Source organism: Panicum hallii, chromosome 5 (genome assembly GCF_002211085.1).
Source record: "Panicum hallii strain FIL2 chromosome 5, PHallii_v3.1, whole genome shotgun sequence".
NCBI classification, from domain to species: Eukaryota; Viridiplantae; Streptophyta; class Magnoliopsida; order Poales; family Poaceae; genus Panicum; species Panicum hallii.
Window position 1 is genome coordinate 18,192,318 of NC_038046.1, and position 16,550 is coordinate 18,208,867.

Consider the following 16,550-nt stretch of genomic DNA (forward strand, 5'->3'; position numbering starts at 1 on the left):
CTCGGCCCGGTAGCATAAGTTGCTAGCCACGCTTGCTTGTCTGCGTCGGCTCTAGAAACCCCTCCAACTACTTTTTGTGCGGAATGTACCGGGTTATTGCTGTCCGGTATGTATGCACACATGTAGCCATGTGGGATTTCCTTGGGTGGCTCGCTGAAGAACTGGTGATCCATGGGATCACCTCCCACTTTATAAACCACATAAGCTGGAGCGCCATATGATTCTCTAGCTGCAAGTGCATAAGGCAATGGAGGTCTGGTCTGGAACGGCAATTCTCCCTTATAACTTCCCAAAGTAGGCCCAGTTGGAGAATGTTGATGCTTCATAATTTCTTGGACCACTCGCAAAGCTACACGCTCAAAAGCGTTGACCAAACTTTCAGAATGCTGGTGCAATGAATGAGCCACCGCATAATTTACCTCCTGCCGCAAAGCTCTAGTGCGATCTTCAGAAGGGGTAGATAGATCTACTCCATCAAGAGCACCCTCAGGTGAAAACCCTCTCCACCTGACACCGTGGTTGCGAGTCCTTTCAAAAGAGCCGATGAGGTCAGCTTCAAATTGAGCCTTGATTTCGTCGTATCTTTGCTTATGCTCGGCAGAGAGCTCTTCATAAGTGATTGGATCATCTCTTGCCATTCTACCGTCCGCGGTTGACGCAGTCAATCGGTGATGATGAAGTCGATGAAGATGGTGATGACGAAGTCGATGAAGATAGTGATGACGAAGTCGATGAAGATGGTCCCACCGGGCGTGCCAGAATGTGTTGTCGGCCAAAACCCACTGGCGGGCAATGACAGGCAACACGAGGAGCCGGGAGGCTTCCGGGACGGCTGGTGGGCCCCGGTCCCTTGGTCAACGGCCCAGTGATCTGGCGCACAACCTGGCTTGAAGTCGCTAGGCGTGCCACCTGATCCTGCACCTGATCAGGAAGGTGTGACATGTCAAACTCCTGCGTACACAAACATGTGTAAAGATTAGTCCGAGCCGTGGTCGGCTCATTACCTCCTCCCCGGTATCGGCTATAGAGAGCCGATTGCATCAATACCGGATCGGATCTTTGGAACAGGCAACATGCAACGTATATATATATATATATATATATATTTAAATAAGCCTTGCTTCGTAAATATCAATCTAATCCAACCCACGATAACTAAGCCCTCACTGCACGATCGGAACATCCTACACGTGATTGAGCCTAACAGATACACGAAAGCATCGGAACAAACAATCTAAACAGAGATTACAAAAACAACCGAAAAGCCGATTCCTAGAGCGACCCCTGTTCAAGCTACAAGCCGATACTAACGCGTCCTATCGGAACATTCAACTCGTTTGCAAGGCCTAATCATGCACATATCGAACCAAGCTTCTAAATAAACAGAAACTAGCCATAACAGATCGGATCTGCTGATAAAGATGAAACAAGATACAATCATCGCATTCGTGATCGAACACGATGATTAAGCACACGAGAGCAACGAACAAAGCGTGATTAAGATGCAAAAGAATAACATCACTCTATGCGTGCTAGGATAACTAATGCCACTCGCCATCTACGAGGCTTCAGAACGAGCAACATATGAACAAACGAGCAAGGGTAATGCTACCCCGATCACGCAAAGCATGATCGGGGCCGCATGGCACTTACCCGATGAAAACCCTAAAACAGGGGAGGCGATGCGCCGAGAGTTGTTGATGAATGATTCTGTCCTTCTTGTTTATTCATGGTACATATTTATAGTCCGTAGACTTGTCCTCTTTAACTAACCTTAACCAAACACGACACGAATCTTAACTGCCTATATCTAAATTACACGGCCTTTCTGGCCCCATTCTCTTGTACAGGGTCCGATTCGCAAGTTTATCGTGACTGCCTTCCAAGCCCATCTTGCTCCATGGCCCACTTCTAGCCCGGTCAGATTATGGCCATAACAGGTGCAGAGGAGAGGCCAGCGGTGGCCGCTGCCGGCCGCTGGAGAGCTAGGGTTTTGGGAGGGGAGCGGAGAGCGGAGAGAGAGACAAGAAGGCGAGGCGTCGGGGAGGCGAGTGGAAGGAGCCGGAGGCTAGGGTTTCAAGTGCTGAGGGAGGTCGATCCGGCAGGGCATATATGCCCCCCTCCCAACGGCTAGTGGGCTGGGCCAACGGCTCGCAGGCTGGGGGGGGGGGCAACGGACCAACGCCTATAGCAGGCTGGGAAACCGAGCCGTCATCGGGCTTGGCCATTAGTTGGGCTGTGCCTAGGCCAGTACTATAGGCTAGGGTGGCGGCCTAGGCACGGCCTGCTCCATCGTGCCGGGCCGGCCCGGGCACGATTGCCATCATGCCAGGCCGGGCTCGAACTGGGCTTTTTTAGGCCAGGTTTCGTGCCGCCCGTTTGGCCCATCCCAGGTGGCCAACTATAGGTGGACGGCGTGGGGAGAGTCTTGAGGAAATTAGGGGTCACTAGGTGCTGGCTAGATGGGTACGCAGGATAGAGGGATGAAGGAGGGAGATGGGAAGGGAGCCAGACCACCATGACCTTGCTGCTCTCGGGGCAGTTCATGGCGATACCTGCGAGCGAAGGAGATGAAACAGATACTGAATCTTAATGCTGGTGGGTGCCTCGGTCTCGGATGGGACCCATCTGATATTTATAACAAGTATTAGACATGCTGCATTGAGCATTTCCATTGATGCTATCGCGGCTGGAATGCGTCCGAAAAATTAAGCGTTATCGAACGCTTGATGTATAGCATTACCGAAAAAATACTCGAGTAGAGGCAGTCACACAGGGTGGGAATGGGCCGTCAACAAAATATGGGGTAAATAGAGAATAAGGGTCTGTTTAAATGTTGTGATTTTAGAAAACTATAGTATCAAGAAACTGTAGTTTTATAAGTTAAAAGATGTGTAAAATCACAGCTTAGAAAAAAGATCTGGATTGGAGTTTTTTAAACTCCAAAAAACTACAATTTCAATGATACTATATTTTTAAAACTACAAAGCTTGTTACATCCACACACACCTTTAAGCTTCTATAAACTAAAATATTTTATAAAACTATAGTATTTATCTAAAACTCCAAAAATACTTTGTATCGAACACGCCCTAACATTTTTACCGGTTTCTCTTCTCCCCACGGAATCTTCCCCCGCATCCCTTGCCTTCACGAGATCCTCCTCGATGCCGCCGAGGCGGCGGCGGCGAGCGCCCCCCACCAAACCGCAGCCGGAGGAGCCACCAGGCGCCGACGCGCCGTTGGAGGAGCGCCTGGCATGGGAAAGCCACCAAGAAAGTACGGCACCCTAAACCCCTCCCCACTCCCTCCTTCCCCATCTATGCCAGCGGAATGCTCTAAATTTCCCCTCTTAATTGATGCGCCTTGCAAACATATCATGCGGCCGTAGTTTCTGTAATTTGGGCAAGATTAGGATGCGAAGGATTTCGTTGCTCTCAAGTATACTGCGCTAGATGTACCAGTTGATCAAGCGGAATGGGTGGTTCACTTGCCCTGTTTCTCGGGAGCTCTTATTGGCAGCAACAATCCACTTCCACAGCTAATTTGGTTAGCTGTTCGAGTTCTTAGATGGAAGAATCGTATGAATCTAACAAAAATTATGTGAAACTACCATAATGAATGGCATCAGAAAACCTGATGGTGGGTTAACTGTTGAAAGTAATTCTGTTTTAGCAGATTCAGAATAGTGGCTTCAAATTATGATTCATGATTCATTAAACCCTGCTGAGCCGCTATTGTTGAAGGCCAATGGAATGTACTGTTCATCGCATTTGGTAGTCTCATGCAATGATTATGATTCAAATTGCTAATCCAGGGGTCCAATAAACAGGTGAACGCCAGATTACTGCCATCAAAGCAATAAAAAAAGCAGAGGCTGGGGACATATGTTCTTGGTTGCAATTGGTGCGGTCCTACTTATCCAAGGAGCAGCTAGAGGCAAATGCCTTGGAATATTTTCAGGAGAACTTGCCCAATTTATCAGCTGTCCCTAATGAAAAATATGATGTGCTTGAGCTGAAATGGAATGGCGGTGACAGATGCATAATTGGAGACTTTGTAGATGACAAGAATCTGCAAGCTTCAATCGCATCATTGCCAAATGCTGGTGGCCTTCAGTGCCCTGGTATTTCAGGTTAGACCATGTCATCTACCTACTAATTGTTTATTTACTTGATGAGAAGTAACCAGTAGCAACGTGCTTAAATCATTTTATCACCACATATGTAGTTGGAAAGGATTTCTATGGGCACATTAGCAGTTTCAGTGATTTTGTAAGTATTTCTGTGTGTCCGGACACCAGATGTTTCTGCTTTACCCTTCACCACTCTTATCAGTGTATGTTGCTATGAAGGCTTGTAGTGAGCAGCTACCTGAAGGCCAAAGGGCAGGAGCAGATGCTTTTCAGACTCCTGGGGTATGCATTTTTCCTCTTTGTGGTTTACAGACCTGGTAACACATTGTATTACTTTAATTTGTACTTCCGCAGTACGCATCATGTCTGCTCCAAGTGGATGAGTTGCTTCTGGATTCCCTTGCAATCTCACCTTTTGAGTTTAAACATAATCCTTCAACAGGTTGTGAGTAACCAGCTGTCCTTCGGCATGACACCCAAAACCGTAAGGTTACCCAAGAATGGTGAGATGCTCCTGTCTGTGCATGGTTCACCTGTTGGGGTATACAAAGAAGAAAATTTAGAAGTTATTCAGGGTATCCATCCCTTTTTTCCTCCTTACTTTCCTTTATCATAAGCGCCATTTGGTGTTTTCCCGTTGTCTAACCATTTTTCTCTTCCAGAATCTGGTAATGGAACTGAAGACGCTCCCAGCTAACGCACTAGGTAGGTATTGCTAGTAAGAAAGTTGTGTGATTGGTTCATCACTACGTTTACACTCCTATCTCTTGATTGCTATTTACACTGCAGGATGTTACCAGCCCTGGAGTCCTTGACAATAACCTAAGTGCTGCTAATCAAGAGTTTGACACTGACAATTTCAAGTATCGCGAATCGCTCGGTCTTGAATGTTTATACAGGCAGGAAATGATGTGGGGTTCAATCCTTTTTTTCAGTTCCTTTCTTCATCTTTCTTCCTTGAATCTTTACGAAACAGGGGTGCCAACTCCTTTTGTGTGCAGAAGATAAACTGGGAAAGAACCCTGACCCTAATGATCCAGGTATCTGGACGCGCCCCGGCTTTGATGTATTTAGTTAACTCCGTAAATTTGATGGATCACGTTTCAGGGTGCCGTCTTTATTCAGCTGAAATGGTGTATCAAGTGCGTGGGCACTGTTCTTGTTGGCATTTCTGTCCGGCCAGGATGTCAGCAAAAACTCAGTCGAACAAGAGTTGCTTTGTGTAGCTCTAGCCTGTTGACTCACAAGTGTTTATGGTTTACGAATGCATATCATTTCCGCCACCTCTTGCATCCTGTGTGTAATAGTTGCGAGATGTTAAAAGTGAAAGCTTAATTAGCAGGAGGCCTTAATCTGTTTGTGGCAGCATGACCTAGCCAATGCATATATGGCCTCACATACTCTGCTGGCACCTCCCCACTCCAACTAACCAAACCATGCCTGTCAGTCTGTCACTCAGCCGTCACGCGCACACATAATCCAATCCGCGTCGGCTGGCCGACCACGAACCAACTGGATTAGTTCCCGCGTAATCAGCTCTAATCCCATGTGTAAACCTACCAGAAGATACCACTGCCACCGCACCAATTCGCTCCGCTTGAAATTAAATCAAATCCACATCAACCTCTCGTGCCGGCGCCTCCTCCTTTTTCTTGTTTTTTTTTTGAAAGGTCCTCCTTTTGCTTGTTGGAATTAAGAAAAGAGAGAAGAGAAAAAAATCTTTCATTCTTTGAGCAAAAAATTCTCACGGTCACGGCAACTGGCAGTATTTCAACACACGGCCGTTGACAAAACCGCGCGCTTGGATGCTTAGTCTAGTCTGCCGTTTCCATCCCAAATTCCCAACCCAGCAGACATTCCCAACCACCAAAGCCGCCTCCGCCTCCCTCCATTTCTTGTCTGCTTCGTCCCCCCAACCGTCGCTGAGCCCCCTACTAATCGCCAAGAAGCTCTCCTCCTCTGCCTCCACCGCCAAGAACCCACCCAGTTGGTGGTATCCGCCATGGATCGGTCCAAGTCGTACGCGGGGGGGCGCATGCAGATCGAGCCGTACTACGGCGGCGGCGGCGGAGGCGCGCGGCCGGACTTCCGGTCCTACTCGTACAGCGCCGGCGGAGCTGGTGGCGGGATGGGGATGTCGTCGTACTCGTACCAGTACGAGTACGGCGGCGGCGCGGCGGCGGACGGGGACCTGAAGCGGAGCAAGTCGTCGAAGCGGCGGTGGCTGGCGCTGGGGGACCCGGACATGGAGCGCAAGCGGCGGGTGGCGGCGTACAAGGCGTACGCCGTGGAGGGCAAGGTGAAGGGCTCCTTCCGCAAGAGCTTCAAGTGGATCAAGGACCGGTACCTCCACCTCGTCTACGGATGGTCATGAAGCAACTCACTTCTTCGATCATGTCAAGTCTCTAGTTTTGGCTGCCTTCTTCGATTCTCCCTCTCTGTTCGTTCCTTCTTGCTTGCTTCGACCATGGTGAGTACGATCGAGTACATATTAAGAAACAGTATACATAAACGCTGCTTCGATTTTTCCTCCTCCTTTTTCCAGGGCTTTGGTAGATGTTGTTCTTGATCGATGATGATACCAAGCAGTCGAGTGTTATATCCAAAAAAAGAGAAAGAAAAAGTCGAGTGTTTGATGGATGATGTAACCTAATGAAGGGGATGTTGTTTCAAATTGTTCTTGGATGAATCGATCGATCGATCGATCGATGATTGATGGATGGATGGTGGCACGTGCTTGGTCGTTGCTGCGATCGTTTCAGTCTTTCTCAGTGTTCTAGCTGGGTTTAGATGTAAAAAGCTCTTTGATTTAATTTGTCCAACCTTTTCTGGTCAATTATTGCGCGCTGATGCGATTAGCTTTGCGTGCGTGGATCGAGTAGCTGGCGTGCGTGGAGGGGCCAAGGAAATTGAAACTTTGTCTTTCATGGATGCATCGGTTGGCGATCGATGACACAAGCGAGCATGCCTCTCCTCTGTTTTTTTTTGACGAGTTCTTGGCACAAGTCTTCAGCGTTACTATGCCCAGATACATTACGATTAATTCGGCGAGTGTGCACCCGTCGTCTCAGCTACTAACAAGTATGGATTGTGACTTCGTTTTGTTAGTTTTCTGCGTCCACTAGCTGAACGTACACGTAATCGAGCTTACGCGAATTTTTTTTTGTGAGTCTGAATTAAATTTTTTGAAAAGGAAGTCTGAATGAAATACAGAAGGTTGCGGAATAGTTTGCGGTGTCTCACTCTACCTTTCGTCTGTATGATCAACCAGAGGAGGTTTAATTCCTCAACATAACAACAACAAAATGTAGGGGCTTCGCACAAATCTCGAGCAAATTTGAATTCTGCCAACAATAAATCCACCATCGGTCCATCCTTGCATAGTTGCATGCATGTATCAGTGAGTGATGATGGTGCAGCTTTCAATTTGCTCCCGATGGAGATGGGCCATGGAATCCCCAGGGCACCGCGAACCCAACCCTGGACGTCGACGTGCTCGATCCAACGGCCGCCAGTTGGCCGCCTTCGAAGTTCGACGGGATCCACACACAAAACAGATATTCCTGGCGCACATGGACATGGACAAGGGCAAGGTGGTGGCGGGGGCCTCACGCGGCTAAGCTATACTTGAACCTGAACGGCCCTGTCGCTAGCTGTTGCAATCACGCTGCTGCGCCCCCAAAATCCTTCGGTTCCAACGCTCACGCTCTCTAACCGTCGAACCAAACACTGAGATACGGGCGCGGGGCTTTCTTCAAATGTTCTTCCTCATGTCAGCATGCGCTCCGCCGTGCGTGCCGGTGATCGTCGGCGGCGGCGTAAACCAGCCTGATTAAGTTTTCTGTGAGTTTAATAGCTACTACGTGTATTCCTAGTCTGTGCAGGTGTATAAAGTTACAGTTGCTTTATTGCTAAAAGAATGCCTAACTTGTACTATCTTCGTTCTATCTTCGTTCCAAATTGTAGTTTGTTTTGACAAATTTAGATATATAGATTTTGTTATGCATATATATATCTAGATACGTAGTAAAATTTATGTGCTTAAATTTATCAAAACGAATTATAATTTGGAACGGAAGGAGTAGCTGATTGCTGATCGAGATAACAATCGGGAGATTACGGCCGGATTGGTTCCGTTGGAAAAAGGAGCACATGCTGATTCAGAAACAGGAAGAGGAAAAGCGCATAATCAAAAGTTTCGACTACTTTCTTTTCAAAAGATAGTTTTCGCACCTTGGATACGAACAAAAAAAAACAATCACCGTTTGGTTACTACCAGGGTCGAAGCCGGAAAATCTATAAAAACAGCGACAGAAGAGTTATTAGGATGGCTGTAACTTTTTTCATGATTTATATGGTAAATTTTCGTTTACATTATTGAAGTACCTCTAGCTGGCATTGAATAGAGAAGCAAAGCATGTTTCCCGTCACGTCAGCTTAGTTCTTGTGTACATCCTGAAGGCCTGAAGCCATGGCAAATGCTCCCTCCATCCCAGTCACAAATAAGTGACGGTTTCACTTTCTTAACTTTGATCGATTAAATTTTATGCGTTGGGTTTGGAGATTTTGAAAAATGATATTAGCGTATTTGTCTCGAACTTTAGTTTTATAAAAACATACTTCTACCATATTTCATAAATATTTTATAACAAAAGGTACTAGTTAATCTTACGCTTTGGAGACTCTGTTGATATCTAAAATATCACTAATTTGTGACTGGATGGAGTAAACCTACAGCCACCAGGTACTACCCACTTTGTGAAACAGGCAGCTATAACAATCCAAGGTGGGAAAATGAATGTGCTATACATTAGATACGAACAATACCATGAAACCTGTTTTGAAAATGAACATACGATATTTTCCAGATAACCGAAAATCAAACATTGCAGCCTCTGCATTACAGCGCATATACCCTTTTTTGGATAGGGGAAAAGTTCCCTTTTTTGCATTATGATGCATACCTTGATAGTCACATTATTACTCATCCAAATCATAAACTCTGAAAATGGGGTGAAAAAATATAAAATACATATTATATGTGACACCAAACACATAGTCTACCCTTGAACGGACACTCATTCTTGGTAAAAAAAAAGACTCCACGGCCACCAACTCCATAATATGGCGTGCTTGTGCGATATTCTCTCACTGTCCTTTTGCAACAATCTCCAAGATTTTAACTAGTATGTGCCCCCTGAAAACCACATTCATAGATGATGTTATATTATTGGAAACAACGTCACTCCTATAGCCTAAAAGAAAGCAGCCACCCCCATTAAAGCTTTTCTTAAAAAAAACTCGACGGGTGGGGGAAAGACCGCCCCTACAGCATTGTATTAAGAAGAAACTCAACTTTCTTTTGGTCGAGAAAATCCTCCGAACCCTAACTATTCTTTCGATCGAGAAAATCCTCTGAACCCTAACTATGCTAGCGAGCGGGATTTTTTTTGCAGCGTCCGAGTACAACCCATGCGAGGATGGCCACAACTGGACACATCCGTTCCACCGCGCAAATATGTGCTCCTGCAAGGTGCGAGACCGGGGCTCGAACCCCCCGACCGTTTGGTTGCCCATTGGCAGCCCAACCACCGCGCTACACGCGCGTTCTTAATTCCCGCGTTGATAAGCTAATCATCTATGATATAATTAAAAAATTCCTTCTATTTCAGATAAGATTGTTTTCACTTTCATCAGACCTGACTATAATTGGGAGTCACCAGGCTTCTGTTCCACTTAAGTGGTAGTTTCGCCATATTTAAAACACTACAGCTAAGAAAATAGTTCTATATAAATGTAGAGCATGTGAAAGATAATTATGAAGAAGGGCTTTCATGGGTACTCAACTAACAAAATTGTGTACGAGTAGGACCAACAACTAATTCAGGAGGCATCAAGCTTAACACTGAACATAGAACCTTGTTGCCTCCCGTCTAAGTTTAAATGATGAAGCAGATCAAATTCTTTCAGGAGAACATCTACTGCTATGTTGGTACACAGTGAACACAGAAGAGATGTACTGACAAACATGGTTAGGACAAAAGGAAACAATGGTATCATCCTCAGCCGTAAGCAATTTGAAGCTTTATAAATGTTGCACTGGAGCGAGTCCATCGAGAAATCATCTCTAGGTGCATTATTTTTGTATATAGGCCATGCACAATTCAGCTGCCTTTATGTCAATAGTATTCAAGCTCATGAGCATTTAGCTTAAATGGCATCGCAAGAAATAAATTCTAAGTTCACATAAAGCAAAACGAATTTGGCAACTACTTGAGATCAGCTGTAGTTAACATGTTGATTGATACTTTAAAATGATTTTCACAAGTGAGAGGGTACTGGTAATCTACCACAGAGCAGAGAGAAGCCCTGCTCGGGACAATAGAGCTTCTAAATTGATCGGGTAGAACTATACATCTGATGTAGTAAGGAACATAAAAATGCTACAGCAATCAAGCAAATCAGCAATATAATTTCTCCTGCAAATCTTAAATCTAAACGGATACTCCGTTGTTGTCTTCAGATGCCTTCAGATGAGGAAAAGGTGAAAAATCAAAAGGTACAAAGATGACCAAAACGGATACTTGAATCTGTTAGATAACTAGGCAATTTTCGGTATATTTTAATTCCAAATATTAATATCAATTTCATGATATAGATGAGTGATAATGTGTGTACAATATATGTGCTAGTGTTCATGTTATTCTCACTAATAAGCATGAACAAAGAATTAAACAAGAGTAGGTTTAGTAAGTACCCCAAGGCGGGACCAGTGCCGGAGGCACCGGTTGCGCCGTTACCAGCTGGAATAGACATGCTATTCGACTGGCCTTGCTCGAAGTAGCCGAACTATGTCGATGCAGGAAGATGTTCGCAGTGCAGTCCCACGAACGGTCACGCCGGGAAGTAGACGAAGTAGTCGTTCGCACGAGCGGTTACGCCGGGAAGTAGACGAAGTAGTCGTTCGCACGAGCGGTTGCGCCGGGAAGTAGACGAAGGAGTCGTTCAGGGAGCGAGCAGTCGCGTCAAGACGCTCCCCAAAAACCTAATTGCCCGCGTCCCGTGCAGGACCTTCAGCGAGCAGAGGTTCCGGAGGCCCTGCTCTCGCTAGACCTGTGCGCGCAGTGCTACCGGTGGGGAAGGCAGAAAGCAGCTGAGGGAGAAGGGAGAGGTCTCCTGAAAGAGGAGTACCTGGATGAGTGCTTGAGATGAGTGAGGATGGGAGGAGAGGGTGCTGGTCATTAGAATCGACATTAACCCTCTGTTTGAATGCTCTTTACTGCAAAAACGTTCTCATCACGTCGCACGTCACGTCCGGCCGCGCACGCGCACGCGCACCGCACCGCCCGGCCGCGCCTCGCCTCGCCTCGCCTCGCCTCGTCCACGGCCACGGCTCGGCGAGGCGAGCGAGCGCGCGCGCGCGTGTGGTTCACCGTCCTCCTCTTACCGGCTTCTCAAGTGGTGTACACGAAGTCCACCTTTTAAGTCGGTTGAGATCCTCCTCAATTCCCGGTACGGAATTAAGCATTGATTCCCTAGCATTAATAGTGGGCTTTAAATTCTTTTAATGCAATGGAATGAATGGGCCAAGCCCATTACTCCAACAATCCCCACCAAGAAATTCAAGCCGCACTAGAAATGCCCTCATTCCCTCATTGATATACCAGTATTCGACAGAGACTGTTAAGTTGAACTTCCATCTAGGATAAAGGCTACACTTATTCACAACTGTGCAATGGACTATGCCTTGAATTGCCAGTTTTATGTAAACAAGTTTGACCAGAGCCCTACACTGATACTAGGCTGCAAGAGCATCCCCGCGGTTTGGAGCTTATAAGTCATACTCCAGGCCCTTCTTGAGTTTTTAGAGAATACCCGGTTCTCATAGACCATGACCAGTAGTCAAACTCATATAGGTGTGTTCCTTTCAGATGTTCTGTAGGACAACATCTTTGTTTCAAGAAAACAACTCATTTGTTTTAAAGAAACCACCTGGAACACATTAAGGTATAGACCAACCTGCCATACAGATTAGAAGAGAAATGCACCTTATACACGGAATGAGCCCTTTTCACAAAGGTTCTCTTCTCACCGTCAGACTTTAGTTTGTTTCACCATCCTAATTCACGGGATCTCCGATCACATAGGACAGGTTTCCACTATAGAATGACTCACGTGGGTCTCAAGCTCAATTCCATAGATGCATTGTCTATCACATTTCGTGAAAGACCCTTTGTAAACTGATCTGCCAGATTTTTAGCCGTCTGAACATAGTCCAGGGCTATAACTCCGGAGTTTCTCAATTTCCTGACAGATTTCAACCGCCTTTTCACATGTCTAGATGACTTCATGTTATCCTTTGAACTATTCACCTTGACAATTACCGTTTGATTGTCACAGTTCATTAGGATTGCCGGTAACGGTTTTTCAACTATCGGCAAGTCCATAAGGAGCTCACGAAGCCACTCAGCCTCAACAGTGGCGGTATCTAATGCTGTGGGTTCTGCTTCCATAGTTGACCTTGTTAAGATGGTCTGCTTGCAAGACTTTCAGGAAACAGCTCCACCACTAAGTGTAAACACATATCCACTTGTGGCCTTTATCTCATCAGCATTAGAGATCCAATTTGAATCACTGTACCCTTCTAGTACCCTTGGGTACCCGGTGTAGTGAATTCCATAGTTCATTGTCCCCTTCAGATAGCGCATTACTCTTTCAAGAGCCTTCCAATGATCATCTCCCGGGTTTGAAACAAACCGGCTCAGTTTGCTTACAGCAAACGAGATGTCAGGTCTTGTAGCGCTCGCTAAATATATTAATGAACCAATGATCTGAGAGTATCTCAGTTGATCTCGCATTATCCTTTTGTTCTTTCTAAGAATTAAACTGGCATTATATGGTGTTGAGACAGGTTTATAGTCGCTATAACCAAAGCGACTTAACACCTTCTCCACATAGTGAGACTGTGTAAGAATCACCCCACCATTGATCTCTTTTACCAGTTTTATATTAAGGATAACATCAGCTTCTCCCAGATCCTTCATCTCAAAATTTTGAGATAAAAACTCTTTGACTTCCTTAATCACATTAAGGCTAGTGCCAAAGATCAGTATGTCATCCACATACAAGCACAAAATCACTCCTTCAGCCCCACCATAGCGATAGTACACACATCTGTCAGCTTCGTTCACAACAAAGCCGGCAGAGGTCAAAGTTCTATCAAACTTTTCATGCCACTGCTTAGGCGCTTGCTTGAGACCATATAAAGACTTTAACAACTTACAAACCATTCCTTCCTGACCCTTTGATACAAACCCATCCGGCTGATCCATATAGATCTCCTCTTCTAACTCTCCATTGAGGAAAGCCGTCTTAACGTCCATCTGATGAACGAGAAGACCATAAGAGGCTGCCAGGGAAAGTAACACTCGAATTGTGGTCAATCGGGCAACTGGTGAATAAGTGTCAAAGAAATCTTCTCCTTCTTTTTGGGTATAACCCTTGGCCACAAGCCTAGCCTTGTACTTTTCAATAGTACCATCTGGCCTAAGCTTTTTCTTGAACACCCACTTGCATCCAATTGGTTTACATCCATAAGGACGTTCAACGACCTCCCAGGTTCCATTAGACATAATAGAATCCATCTCACTCCTTACTGCTTCCTTCCAATAATCAGCATCAGGAGATGAATATGCTTCTTCAATGGTTCTGGGTGTATCATCTATGAGGTATACAATGAAATCATTACCAAAAGACTTTACAGTCATTTGTCTCTTGCTCTTTCTCGGAGCATCATTGTTCTCCTCATCAAGATTTTCTACAAGTGTATGTTCATTGTGTTCTATCGGCTCAGCAGAGCCATCATCCTCGATGAACTCTTGCCTAGATGAACTTGTTTCATCTCTCATGGGAAAAATGTTTTCAAAAAATGTAGCATCTCTGGACTCCATTATAGTACCAACATGCATGTCAGGTACTCCAGATTTCACTATTAAAAATCTATATCCAACGCTGTGAATAGTATAACCTAGAAAGATACAATCCACAGTTTTAGGTCCAAGCTTACGTTTCTTGGTTATTGGCACACTCACTTTTGCCAAACAACCCCATGTACGTAAGTATGACAGTGTTGGCCTTTTCTTCTCCCATTGCTCGAATGGAGTTATCTCTTTATTCTTTGTAGGAACACGGTTTAGGACATGACATGCAGTCAATATAGCCTCACCCCACCATTCCTTGGAAAGTCCCGCTGTATCTAACATGGCGTTAACCAAATCCGTTAGAGTGCGGTTCTTTCTTTCGGCAACCCCATTTGACTGAGGTGAATAGGGAGGCGTCCTCTCATGAATAATACCATGTTCCTCGCAGAATAAAGTAAATAAATTTGATAAATACTCGCCACCACGATCTGACCTAACTCTTTTGATCTTTCTCTCAAGTTGGTTTTCTACTTCAGCTTTATAGACTTTAAAGTAGTGTAAAGCTTCATCTTTTGACTTCAACAAATACATGTAACAAAATCTAGTACTATCATCAATCAAAGTCATGAAATATTTTTTACCACCTTTTGTCAACACTCCATTCATTTCGCACAAATCGGAATGAATTAATTCTAAGGGTGCCAAGCTCCTTGCCTCCGCGGTCTTATGAGGCTTACGAGTTTGTTTTGATTCAACACATACGTGGCACTTAGAATTTTTGACAAAAGTAAACTTTGGAATTAAGCTCAAATTAGCTAAGCGCATCATACAACCAAAATTAACGTGACAAAGCCTCGAATGCCAAACATTTGTTTCATCAACGTTAATAACATTGTATGCAACTTTATTACAAACATGTGACAAAGAAAGACGGAACAAGCCTCCGCTTTCATAACCTTTTCCAACAAAAGTACCACACTTAGACAAGATACATTTATTGGACTCAAAGACTAATTTGAAACCATCTCTACACAGTAGAGAGCCGCTGACTAAATTCTTCTTGATGGTGGGGACATGCTGCACGTTCTTCAGCTGCACGGTCTTCCCCGAAGTAAACTTCAGATTTACCGTACCAACACCAAGAACACGCGCATGTGATCCGTTCCCCATCAGCAAGGAGGAAGTCCCGCCGGTCTGGTAAGAAGAGAACAAAGAAGCATCAGCACAAACATGAATATTAGCACCAGTGTCAACCCACCACTCGGGTGAACCAAAGACTGAAAGAACCGTAGGTAATAAATTACCGTACCCCGATGTTCCTCCAGGCTCGCTAATAACCATGTTGGCGGAGTCGTTGCCTTTGCGGTTCGGACACTTTGCAGCAAAGTGATCCGTACTACCGCACACATAGCAAGCTCCCGTCTTCTTCTTCTTCTTAAAAGTGGTTGTCTTCTTAGTCTTTGGTTGGTTCTGCGGTGGCTTTTTCTTGTTCTTGTGGGAGTTGTTCTTTTGAACAAGATTGGCACTTGAAGCACCAACAACTCCTTTCCCACGTATGTCCTTTGCTCTCGCCTTCTCCTCAACATCAAGAGTCCATATGAGTCCATCTATTGTGAACTCTTGTCTCTTGTGTTTTAGAGAAGTAGCAAAGTCCCTCCAAGAAGGTGGCAGCTTAGAGATTATACCTCCGGCCACAAACTTATTGGGTAACACACATGGGGACTCTTTGCTGCAATTTTTGAGATCTTTTGCTAGAGTATGTATTTCATGAGCCTGTTCCACTACAGAACGGTCTTCGACCATCCTGTACTCAAGGAACTGCTCCATGATATACAACTCACTCCCGGCGTCAGATACTCCATATTGAGCCTCAAGAGCATCCCACAATGCCTTGCCAGTTGGCAGCCGGATATAAGAATCCACCAGGTTATCACCGAGAACACTAATGATCAAGCCTCGAAAGAGGATATCAGCCTCATCGAACGCACTCCCTTCCTCTGGAGAGAATTGTTCAGGCTTACCCTCTTTCACATGGATCACTCTCGACAGTGTTAACCACAGTATAAGCCGCTTTTGCCAACGTTTGTAATTTGAACCATCAAAAGGTGGTGGTTTGATTGATGCAACAAAGCTAGATACCGAAAGCCTATTAACAAGATTAGGTTTTTGGATTGTTAGATAACTAGGCAATTTTCGGTATATTTTAATTCCAAATATTAATATCAATTTCATGATATAGATGAGTGATAATGTGTGTACAATATATGTGCTAGTGTTCATGTTATTCTCACTAATAAGCATGAACAAAGAATTAAACCAGAGTAGGTTTAGTAAGTACCCCAAGGCGGGACCAGTGCCGGAGGCACCGGTTGCGCCGTTACCAGCTGGAATAGACATGCTATTCGACTGGCCTTGCTCGAAGTAGCCGAACTATGTCGATGCAGGAAGATGTTCGCAGTGCAGTCCCACGAATGGTCACGCCGGGAAGTAGACGA

The 16,550-nt window shown here is 45.2% G+C and overlaps 3 protein-coding genes across 6 annotated transcripts; 2 read left to right on the forward strand and 1 right to left on the reverse strand.

Annotated features, from left to right (window-relative positions):
• Positions 1 to 3,102: 3,102 nt before the first annotated feature.
• LOC112894559 lies at positions 3,103 to 5,423 on the forward strand. 4 transcript variants are annotated; one of them, XR_003228995.1, is made up of 8 exons: positions 3,103 to 3,279; positions 3,833 to 4,135; positions 4,231 to 4,274; positions 4,355 to 4,417; positions 4,578 to 4,710; positions 4,798 to 4,840; positions 4,925 to 5,175; positions 5,261 to 5,423. XR_003228995.1 is itself a non-coding variant. In XM_025962308.1 (7 exons), exons 1-6 carry the CDS (start codon positions 3,168 to 3,170, stop codon positions 4,830 to 4,832), a joined length of 690 nt encoding a protein of 229 aa, XP_025818093.1. In that variant the 5' UTR covers positions 3,103 to 3,167; the 3' UTR covers positions 4,833 to 4,840; positions 4,925 to 5,259. The 4 variants fall into 4 exon arrangements, 2 of the variants coding, with proteins under 2 accessions (XP_025818093.1, XP_025818094.1); XR_003228996.1 differs by having other exon boundaries at positions 5,243 to 5,379; XM_025962308.1 differs by lacking the exon at positions 5,261 to 5,423 and having other exon boundaries at positions 4,925 to 5,259.
• Positions 5,424 to 5,909: 486 nt separating this feature from the next.
• On the forward strand, positions 5,910 to 6,881 carry LOC112896008. Its single transcript, XM_025964042.1, has one exon. The coding sequence runs from the start codon at positions 6,138 to 6,140 to the stop codon at positions 6,507 to 6,509; it is 372 nt and encodes a 123-aa protein (XP_025819827.1). The 5' UTR covers positions 5,910 to 6,137; the 3' UTR covers positions 6,510 to 6,881.
• Positions 6,882 to 15,192: 8,311 nt separating this feature from the next.
• LOC112895913 lies at positions 15,193 to 16,080 on the reverse strand. Its single transcript, XM_025963917.1, has 2 exons — positions 15,365 to 16,080; positions 15,193 to 15,249 (listed from the first exon to the last, which is right to left on the reverse strand). The coding sequence occupies exons 1-2, from the start codon at positions 15,880 to 15,882 to the stop codon at positions 15,225 to 15,227; spliced, it is 543 nt and encodes a 180-aa protein (XP_025819702.1). The 5' UTR covers positions 15,883 to 16,080; the 3' UTR covers positions 15,193 to 15,224.
• Between the last annotated feature and the right edge of the window lie 470 nt (positions 16,081 to 16,550).

Bases quoted from the DNA above. Each gene is read 5' to 3' on its own strand.
- LOC112894559 (XM_025962308.1), top strand. From the start codon at position 3,168: ATGCCGCCGAGGCGGCGGCGGCGAGCGCCCCCCACCAAACCGCAGCCG. The intron at 4,275-4,354 runs GTAAGTATTTCT...GTTGCTATGAAG, and splicing joins TTAGCAGTTTCAGTGATTTT to GCTTGTAGTGAGCAGCTACC. The intron at 4,711-4,797 runs GTATCCATCCCT...TTTCTCTTCCAG, and splicing joins AAATTTAGAAGTTATTCAGG to AATCTGGTAATGGAACTGAA.
- LOC112896008 (XM_025964042.1), top strand. From the start codon at position 6,138: ATGGATCGGTCCAAGTCGTACGCGGGGGGGCGCATGCAGATCGAGCCG.
- LOC112895913 (XM_025963917.1), bottom strand. From the start codon at position 15,882: ATGGAGCAGTTCCTTGAGTACAGGATGGTCGAAGACCGTTCTGTAGTG. The intron at 15,250-15,364 runs GTACGGTAATTT...TCTTCTTACCAG, and splicing joins GAGCCTGGAGGAACATCGGG to ACCGGCGGGACTTCCTCCTT.